The 10,938-nt window shown below is 36.9% G+C and overlaps 2 protein-coding genes across 2 annotated transcripts; both read right to left on the minus strand.

Annotated features, from left to right (window-relative positions):
- Positions 1-2,580: 2,580 nt before the first annotated feature.
- On the minus strand, positions 2,581-2,977 carry GCK72_016587 (uncharacterized protein; the record flags this gene model as incomplete). The annotated part of the gene is made up of 3 exons (XM_003100406.2): positions 2,581-2,668; positions 2,764-2,826; positions 2,895-2,977. 3 exons carry the CDS (start codon positions 2,975-2,977, stop codon positions 2,581-2,583), a joined length of 234 nt encoding a protein of 77 aa, XP_003100454.1.
- Positions 2,978-7,560: 4,583 nt separating this feature from the next.
- On the minus strand, positions 7,561-9,305 carry GCK72_016588 (uncharacterized protein; the record flags this gene model as incomplete). Its single annotated transcript, XM_053731571.1, has 2 exons — positions 7,561-7,715; positions 9,224-9,305. 2 exons carry the CDS (start codon positions 9,303-9,305, stop codon positions 7,561-7,563), a joined length of 237 nt encoding a protein of 78 aa, XP_053580484.1.
- Positions 9,306-10,938: the final 1,633 nt, after the last annotated feature.

The following is a 10,938-nucleotide window of genomic DNA, read 5'->3' on the forward strand; positions in this document are numbered from 1 at the left end:
CTGGGTATAAACTAATTATATATTCGGAATCAGCGTTTTCTCAGCTTTCCAATGATATAGGTCACATTTCATAACTCCAGACTGACGTCATGACTTTTTAGACAAGACCATAACTATAAACATTTCAGGCTTGTCGGCTCAGGATGAACTCCCACAAAAAATTTTCAAGTATTTTCCACATCTAGTCCTTCAAAATGACCACTCCATGTTCACAAATGTTCTATGACTAACTACCACGCTTTCATGCATGTATGAAAATGATGATTTTGATGAATTCCTTAGAAAGCTAACTTAAAAAATATGTAGCATAACATGAGTCAACCAAGATTATCAAGACCAAGAAGACAACTTTTTGGAAGTTTAGACTAGATGACAGTTTCTGGCACTTTAGCTTGTCAAATCAGTTTGTGATACTTTACTATTAATATGAATACGGTACCTGCAAACAAACTTGGAGCAGAATCTAATAAGAGATCAACTTCAACGGTGTCAAAACTTATTTGATTCAACAGGAAAGCTCGGCACTCTTGTTTCTCAGCTTATCTAAATATATTTATATGCGTTGTGTAAAGAAAATCAATATCTTCATTTTTGTAGTTGACAACTTTTTGATAGCTCAGCTAGGTTTCGAGATACGCGTCTGTGAAGACAAGCGACTGAATGTAGAGCGGAGAGAAGCTAGAGTGTCTGGTTTCTCTGCGTCTCCCGCTCCTCCACTCCTTTCAAAAAGTTTACCTATTCCAACTCTTCCATCCTTGGTCAATGCTCTCAAACAAACTAATTCCTTCCCGTTTCACAGTTCAAACCTCCCTCAATGATTCACTTTTCTCTCTAAACACCTTCCGGCGACGGATACATTCTCCCTTCCGGAACCTTCCGGTGAATGCTTCTCTCTCTCCACATGGAGCCTTCTGAGATATTCAGAAGCATGTGACGACGAAGGTTTCGAACACCTACGCTGCTCTATTAGACATTCATAAAACTCATCACTGTATACATATATGGAAATGTCAAATATGTATATATTTTGATCCGGAAATGAAACTACGTAGATCACAACAGTTTCTAGAATAACTCCATATGGTTACCTCCAGGTAGTGGTCACTTGGTGAGAGGAACGCAAGGGAGAGACGCAGAGAAGTCAGACTGTCTCGCTTCTCTGCGTCTCTTCTCTTACCCCCATATTAGGTACCTATCTTCAGAGGCGCATATCTCAAAAGTATGAGAAGTTAGCAAAAAATTGTCAACTACAAAAGTATAGCCCGAGAGTTGATCTACACAGTTGAACATGTTTGAAGACAATGGGGCATTAGGTGAAAGAGTTACAGGCTCCCAAAGTTGATCAGTTTTTCCATCTTTCTCACTCTTGCTTTCAGCTCCCAATCTTTAATCGCCTGTATCTCAAAAGCTAGTAAAGCTATCAAAAATTTGTCAACTACAAAAATGAAGGTCTAAACTTTTTATACTTGAAAAGTTAAAAATAAAATTTGTGCGGCATCATACAACTGTGTGCAAAACATTCAAAGTTTTACAAGTTGCATTTTTGTGTGATTCCCGTTGAACCAGGAAAATAATTCAAAATAATGTTGTTATTTGTGCAATTCAAAGCTTGTCATATCAATAAAAACATAGGAAGTGAGCTCACCTTGAGAGACGCAGAGAAGTCAGACTGTCTCGCTTCTCTGCGCTCTCTCCCTCTCCATCACTCTCTCGCTTTCAGCCCAAATCTTTAAACGCGTGTATCTCAAAAACTAGAAGAGCTATCAAAAAATTGCCAAAAACAAAAATATAGATCGAGACTTTTTCTACTCGAAAATACAAAAATTAAGTTTGTGCGACATCATACTACTCCATGGCAATCATTCAAAAACTTAAAATTTTGAAAGCTTCATGACTAACCCACCAAAATAACCAATGACAAATTGTGTTTTCCCGTAATTCTTAATAAAGGAAGGAATACCTAAGAAGCTTCCGGTAACCTGATAGTTCCCCGAATCTGGTTTTTTACACGTACGCTTTATGTCATCACTTTCAAGCCAAAGATCCCCGAAATCCTCCAATTTGTGTTATTTTATTCTCTTTTGGGTTTTCACAAGAGAGGACGTCAATTCAAAACACAATGAATCCCTTTTCATATGAGTCAGGGGGAGAAATGAGAAATGGGTTAAAGTACGTGATCAAACATCATGAAGCACACTTTCAGATTTCAGATTATTACCAAATAGCCACTTTCTTTTACACCCTCCCCTCAATGTTTCCTTGGTGGCAGCGTGGCTCAGTGGTGTGCACTTTTGGCTTTCAGTCAACACACACGTGGTTCGGTTTTGCCCCTCGACCCAAAACTTTTTTTCTTTTTTTGCATTCTATTTTTTCAACAAATAAGCTTTATTTCAGCTAAGATAGGGTGCACTCATATGAAAAAAGTGAATGATCAGATCAGGTGTTATAGAGAATAAGAGTGAGAAACTTCCGGACCTCCAGAGAATAAATGAGAAATCGAGTATATATATAAGTTCGGTGTAGTTGCCAATTCAGTATTTTTTGTATGCAGGATAGACAGGACAGCATTTGGGGAGAAGTTCACAACAATTCGGGATATGTCGAGCCAGCTGAACGACGTTGCATGGGTCTGCCGAAATACTCGGAGAGATAACGGAGATACGCATCACTGAAATTGAAAAAAATATATATGAAATTTGAAAATTTGGGTGTGGAAAGTGCGCTCTACTGGACAAAAACAAACAAAAAATTTAAGAAACTCACTCTCCCATGGAACCAGCGGCTCCCTTTCCCAGTTCATGGAATCGCGACATCTGCATGCGGTCTCTAGAAATAATTTTTTTAAATTTTTTCAAAAAAAAATTTTCAATAAAATGTTGAATTCCAAAACTCACTCTAACTCCATCCGACTGTACGCTTGACACGCGACGAACAGGACAAGAAACACGAGAAGAGCACGACAGATTGCTACGGACATCCTGAAGAAAAAATTTTAATTTTCGAAAAAATTTTAAACGAAAATTCAGAAGAAGAAACTGAGCCTGAGACAACTGAGAGCCTGAGAAAACAGCGGGAGGAGAGCAAAAGGGGCGGAGCCTAGTCAAGAAAGTGGGCGGAGCCTCGGCGGTGCAGACATACGAGAGAGCAAGTGCTCATTTAATTGGGTTTTTGGATAGACTACAGTAGGATATGATGCACTTTTTCTGGAGAAGGTTGTCTCATGATTCGAAATTCGAAATTTGACATTTCGGCTGGATGATGTAGGCATATACATAGAAAATGGAAAATTTTGGGTTGTGTTTTGCAAAATTTTTGCTTCGAAATGTTTCGAGGGGTTTGATCGGTTTGTGGGTGGAAGGTTGGGAAAAATCAAATTGACTGAGTAGCGACTGACAAGGATGTTGGGATACGTAGTGAGGAAAACAGGGAAAACTCAGATTTTCAAAATCTTCAGGGAGACAATGCTGGTGCACTTTTGACGCGTTTTAAACAACATCGATTGCATAACAGTGCGTAAAATGATTAACTTTGAGAGATTGTTACGGTATTCTTTCCCAGGTACCGTACAGGTTTTGATTTTAGGAAAATTTTGTAGATTAAGTCTAGAGCTTTATTTTTGTAGTTGAAAACTTTTGAACGCTGTTTACATTTTCAAGATAAACGGCGTTGAAAATTGATTTTTATCGATGTTTATATCAAAAATGAGTCAACTTTGAAAGTGCCGCATGGTCTCCTGTTTTGACGTGCTACTAAAATTCTATATTGACCGTGTAGATCAAAGCTAGATCTTTATTTTTGTAGTTGACAACCTTTTGATAGCTTTTCTAGTTTTTGAGATATGCGTCTTTGAAGATAGCCGGCTGAAATAGCTGGAGAGAGAGAAGCAGAGAAAGCAGACGCGCTAACTGTCTGCTCCCTCTACCTCATACTCTCAACTGCCAATCTTCCAAGCCGCATATTTCGAGAACGTGAGGAACTATCAAAAAGTTGCCAACTACAAAAATGAAGATCTAGATGCGATCTACACATCTATATAAAAATCAAACGGTTAAACTCAAAGCTCGATGTGATACAAGGTGTCAAAGTTGTCCGATTTTTGTCAAAAAATTGGAGTTTTCGACGGTTTCGTTAAAAACATTTTCAAGAAATAGGTTCAAGAAAATTTTCACAAAAAATCGAATGTTCAGGCAAATATTGATCAGCTCATACTTTTCCATTCTAAAAGTTCCAATAAGTCCCATCAGAGCGCTCCATGACTACATTTTCATAAGAAATGGAATTTTCCGAATTTTCCGAAATCCGATTTTCAAAAATCTTTATGACGTTACACATTCCACTCTCTAATTATACGGTTGCTATACGAAATTCTGAAATTTTGAAAAAATACGAAAATTTCCAATTTGCAGCAAAGTTCGCTCAGAATCCTCATCACTTTTGTTTGTTCTACTCCTTCTATTCTTATTTTTTCTTATTTTAAAATCTCTTCAAAAAACTTTTTTTCTTCCAGAATACCTAACGAACATTAGTATTATTATCTCTGGAAACTGGAAACCTAAAAGACTGAAAAAGAGGAGAGAAAATAGAATTCGAAATGAGCTCTTCCGGTTTTTATACCACAGAAACCTAATTGGATGTGTGCAGAGCGATGAGGGATCATGTGAGACTCGTCTTCTTGAAGTGGCTATAAAATTGGCTCTAAGATTGTCTTTTTGTGCACTAAAATTGTGTTTGAAAAGAGGATTTAAGAAAACGAAAATTGGAGTAATGGACTTGGCTGAAAATCTACTAAAATAGGTCAGAAATCTCCTCGAAATGCAAATTTTCTGGGAGCATTTGCATAAATATATTTCATTTCCTGGAACTCAGAGACTTCCTTATTTTATTTTTGAGAGCTTAAATTTTCATTTTAATGCTCGAAAATAGAGAAAATTGAAAATTTTAGTTTTTTATTAAAGGAAAACAAAAAAGAAAGCACATGGTAAGGTTCCCACAGGTTTTATGCACAATGGTGGGAGGGGGGTACTTGAATTGAAAGTTTCAAGTGAAGTGCTTAAACTTTGGAAGACCATGTGTTTGTGTTTTTGTGGGCGGGGGCTGTTTTGAAAAAAAAATTAATAAAATTCAAGTCTAGATCTTCATTTTTGTAGTTGACAACTTTTTGATAGCTATTCTAGATTTAGAGATATAGACGCTTAAAGATAGGATGCTTGAAACAAGAGAGAAAGAAGGCGCAGAGAAGACAGAAACTCTAGTATCTCTGCGTCTCTCTCCCCGTCTTCAACAGCGCATATCTCAAGAACGTGAAGAGCTATCAAAAAGTTGTCAACTGCAAAAATAGAGGACTAGGTCTGATCTCTATTTTTGTAGTTGACAACTTTTTGATATCTCTTTTAGATTTCGAGATACAGAACCTCAAAGTTGAGAAAAGTGAGGAGAGACGCAGAGAAACGAGAGCGGCTGATTCCTCTTCTCAGTTTCAGGAAGGTAACTTCAACGCCGTGTATCTCAAGAACGTGAAGAGCTATCAAAAAACTTTCAACTGCAAAAATGAAGATTGCGATATAATCTACAAAATGCATGTAAATTTAAGTAAACTTGATTTAATATAAAACAGTTATAATCTCTCAAAATTGGCGATTTTTTGACAAAAAAATGCAAAGAATTCTCCAAAAAATATTTGTATAACTATTTTGTCATTCTTTATTTCTTCAACTCATCTTTAATCACCCACTTTACCAGTTTTGTCGATATGCGCATTGGGAAGATGGAGAGAGCGCAGAGAAGCGAGAGTGTCTGCTTGTCTGCGCTCTCTCCCCCCCCCTTACTCTCTCGCTCCCGCTTCCTTGTAGGTACCTCCTCTTTCAAGCTTTGTATCTCAAAAGCGTGAAAAGATATGAAAAAATTGTCAACTACAAAAATATAGCTTTAGACTAGTCCTATACGCTCATATAAATTTCATAACTGCAAAACAGATTCTGATTTCTGTGCGATCATTCAAAGTTGGTGTAGGTTTCCCTCTCAAAACCTAGAAAAGCTATTGGAAAACTGCCAACAACAAAAATGGAGAATTAGTTTTTATCTGTAAAAATAGTATCAAATTTTGGCAATAGCTTAAGAATTCATAGCGTCAGGGACTAGTTGATTCTTGAAAATGAAAAATTGTTCAACTTTCAAAAATTCAGTTTCAATAAACTTAAAATTATAAGGGCAAACGAGATGAACAAATATTTAGTAACTTGTCTAGCAAGCTCCGTATCCGTTTTGTTATCCATATGAGTCGCTACTCAGCGAAAAAAGTTTTGACATTTGAAAGTTTAAACGAAACCGTTAAATACCGGTTATAGAATTGACAATGCTGCTAATCTAAAAATAACTCAAGCTGACTATACTGATAAAAAAACCCTATTTTCATGCTTCCCTTTATCCCCATCCCCCCTTTCATACCTCCCATTGAATTGGTGGTACAATAGGTTTGGAGAATGACGACATCTTTCTGCCATAACGAATTCATCATTTCACTAATAAATTCCACACACAATTCTTCCAGAATTCCCTTATTCTTTTTGATGTATTAGTTTTCCTTAAAACATACACTCTCGTCATCACCTCCTTCCTGTTGTTTTTCCTGTCACATATCTACATCCAATTATAGCTTCAAGACACTACTGCCACTACCAAATTATTACATGTCTTATGACTCATATATATGCGGCTGTAAAGTTCATTGTATGAGAAAGAACTTGTGTCATCTTGGGGTTCGGGGACCAAATACTTCCAAATCGCTGAAAAACCGCTGAAAAACCGCTGAAAAATCCCTAAAAAACCGCTGAAAAATCACTAAAAAACCGCTGTAAAATCGCTGAAAATCGCTGAAAAACCGCTGAAAAATCCCTAAAAAACCGCTAAGAAATCGCTAAAAAACCACTGAAAAATCGCTGAAAAATCAAAAAGTACGAATTTTTTATTCAAAAAAAAAAGAACACAAAAAGAACCAGTGATTAGAAAACCCGGGAAAAAATGGAAAAAATTGGGGGAATTTTTGAAAAAACGGGGCCAAATTGTACAAATAAAAAACTGAGATATGCAAATGCGCTCTACCGAACTTCTGAGCTTGTTTCAATGGAGCGCACTTGCATTTTTACACACAGCTGTATTAACTGAGTAGCGACTGAGTTAGTCGATACGCAGCCAAAAAAGAACGGGATGCAAGTGCGCTCCATCGAAGTTTGATAGAATTTCGATGTTTGGAAAAAAGTGAAAAAGCACTCTTTTTTTTTGTTTGTTAGAGCGCACTTGCTCTGGAAAACATTCTAGAATGCAAGTGCGCTCCATTGAAGTTTTTGAAGCGGAAATTCAAAATTCTCACAAAAAATGAGAATGCGCTTTTTTCGATGGAGCGCACTTGCATTATTACACAAATTGAATTTTCACCTATGACAAGCGTGTATCACAACTGCGCTACACCGAAATGCCCTTTTTCTCTGTGTCTCTCAATTTCGCACACAACTTTCTTTGGTTTCGGTAGAGCGCGGTTGTAAGAAGTGTGCCGTGCTAATAAAATTAGTTCCCATACATATGACGAATATCGGAAGTGATGTTCTTGTTGAAAATCAAGAAGGCAATGAAGACGGGCGTCAGGTAGAATAAAAGTGACGGGCGGAGGATTGACTGCGGACATGATGCACCCTTTGGCATGGGGATCTCGGAGAGGGTGTCTGGAAATGGAAATGTGATATTTTGGAGTTTGAGTTTTAGTTGGAGGGTACACATGGATTGGGTTTCATGCGGTGATTAGGAATGCAAGGGAGTGCATGTGCATGTGATTTTTTGCTGCGGATATCATATTCAGGTTTTTTTCTTTTTGGTTTACACAACTATATGGAATAGTTTGTAGTCAGAAATGCAGGGCAATATACGGATTTGAGGATTTGAAGATGCAAAAAAAACTTCATGATTTTGAGTCAACTTCGAAAGTGTCTGGTGAGCTCCCGGTTGGACGTACTACCAAAATTCTATATTGACAGTGTAGATCAAATCAAGGTAGTCGTTTTTGTAGTTGAAAACTTTTTGATAGCTTTTCTAGGTTTCGAGATATTGGAGCTCAAAGACAGGAAGCTTGAAGCGAGAGAGGAGGAGAGACGCAGAGAAATCAGATACGCTAACTTCTCTGCGCCTCTCTCGGATACAGTTCCCTGTGTTTAAAGACACGTAGCTCGAAAGCGTGAAAAGCTATGGAAATATTTTCAACTACAAAAATGGAGATCTAGGTTTGGGCTATCTGAAAAACTAAAATTTGAAACATTTTTCTTTTAAAAATGACTGGGTTTTTATAATCAAAAAATCTTCAAAAAAAAACCTTGAGAATAGTTTTTAAACTTTGAGAATAGTTTTTTTCGGTAAAATTGAGACTATTTTTTTAAAAATTATTATTATTACAACCTGGCATTTTAAGGTACTAGTCGACGAGACCCTTTCCAAATTGGCAGAGCGAAAAATAAAGTGCCGGCCAAAAATATATCATATTATAGTTGCAAATGTCCAACTTTGAGAGTGTTTCATGGTAATACTGATTGTCCCATAAAATAGATTTTTAATGAATTATACAGATCAAAAATAGAGCTCCATTTTTGTAGTTGACAACTTTTTTGTACCGACACTCCCTAGCAAGTTACATATCGACAAAGTTTTTCTCCCTCAGTGCAAAATAGTGCGAATTTTGAGGTGCCCCCTTAAAACCACCATAACTCTCTATGGAGTGCCCGTGCAAAAAAGTTGTCAACTACAAAAATGATGTGCTATTTTTGCTCTGTCCAACACATACGACAAAAAATTGGTCGGATAATCAGATGACACCGAAATAGACTGTCAAAGTTGGTCATTTTCAACTGAAAACATCCTAACCTTTTGAGCGGTACTCTACTGGTCGATGCACCATGTCAGGAATACAATATCTTAATGACCCTTTTCAGATCGATAGAGCAAAAAATTAATGTTACCTCATTCCATAGTCTAGCCACCATCATTTTTCCCTTCTTATCTTATCAAATCGTGTTTTTTTCCCTTTTCACAAAATTGACCAATCTTTAAACACAAAACATGTTTAAATAAAACTTCCCATTTTTCTCTAAAGGTGAACAACAGTAGTTGGTAAACACACACACACAACCTCTAGTATTTATTTTTCGACCTCTTTGCAAAATGATTCACAAAAAAAGACACTCACCAGAAGTCACTGATAAAACACACTCCGAAATTATGATCACACTGATCAGAAAAATGGATTGTAGTCGTCGATTCAGTGACATAATCTGGAATGAAAACTGGAATAGAAATTTAGATCAAAAAGTTAGTAAATAAAAACAAAAAACGAGAGTCGTATGGTAGGAAAGAGAGAGAGTGTGGAATCACATGTCAAAAAAACAAAGTCTCACCTGAGTGAGAGAGTGAGAGACGCAGAGAACACAAATCACGGTATGATGATGGTAGTGATTATAAGAGGGAAGGAGAATCAGGTTGAGAAAGAAAATGGAAAAAGAAAAAAAAGTGGTGACCCTGGGGGGGGGGGGACAAAAGACGTTAATTGAAGACAGGTTTGGTGGAGGTCGCTTGCGGCTGGCGCGCCTTCAACGCGTATCATGAATTTTTCACACCTAGACCTTCATTTTTGTAGTTGACCACTTTTTGATACAAGTTAGTACTAGATAGTTATGAGGAAAACATTTTTTCGGTTTTTTCCAATTCGCTCAACTTCAATTGCTACTCTTCAGGGATGAGTTTAAAAAAAATTGTCAACTACAAAAATGCAGCCCTTGACTTTATACATACAAAAATCGAAAATAATTTACTCAAAAATGAAACTGTGGTACGGTAACAGGAGGTCAAATAAGGGAAAAGCTATGAGTAAGATTTGGGCCCTCCGCTTTAAGAGTGCATAACTCTCTAGGGAGTGTCCGTACATAAAAGTTGTCAACTACAAAAATGAAGCTCTACATTTATTTCATACAAAAAACATAAGTTTTTAAATAATAGGACAATGTGTGACCCTGTGGCGTTGCTCATGGCTTCAAAGTGTACCTTTGCTCATGAACCCGTTCAGTACTGGGCTCAAATTCAAATCTGTGGGCAGGTCTTACAAAAAAGTTGTCAACTATGAAACTAGAGCTCTAGACTAGTTTCACACAAAAAAACAAAGAAAAATTGAAAAATCATGATGTGCCACAAGCTACAGTATTCGGTTCCTCCCGCTACCATGTTGATACCTTGCAATTCAAGTTGTCTACTTCTACGGTCCATAACTACCTGGGGAAAGATTGTACAAAAAGTTGTCAACTACATAAATAAAGAGCTAGGTTGGAATAATATAGCAGCAAAATATTGAAAAAATAGGGTGAAATTGGAGGCTATGGCATGATCTCAAATTTAACTGATTTTGAACGATTGAAAAAATTTCAGACTTTTGGGTAGCTCGACATAGATTTCAACATTTAAAAAAACTATCTCAATTTCTAATTACAGTCGTCTTGTTGTAAACTTAGTAACTGCTTAAATATATCTACTCAAATAAAAATGATCCAAAAAGAATAATGTGACAAAGGTGAGAGAGGGATAAATTTAGAATACGAATAGGAAATAGGAAAAACGAAAATTGCGCAAGCGATACACACAAGATATTATACAATCCCTCCCTGGCCAATTTATGACAAATCGCTAGCAGTTTCTCAAGTACAACAGGTTTTCGTCGGATTCAAAAAAGGAGAGACGAGAAAAGAGATGGGAGGGAAGGGAAGTGAACAAAGAATAGGAAGAGAAGGGTGGGTTAGACACACAATATGTGTCAAAATATTGTGTATTTACTGAAGAAATGTAGATCAAAAGTTTTCGAAATGGAAATGAACACAATGGAGGTGGTTGACCTACCCCGGAATCATAATAGAATAG

This window comes from Caenorhabditis remanei, chromosome V (genome assembly GCF_010183535.1).
Source record: "Caenorhabditis remanei strain PX506 chromosome V, whole genome shotgun sequence".
NCBI lineage: Eukaryota > Metazoa > Nematoda > Chromadorea > Rhabditida > Rhabditidae > Caenorhabditis > Caenorhabditis remanei.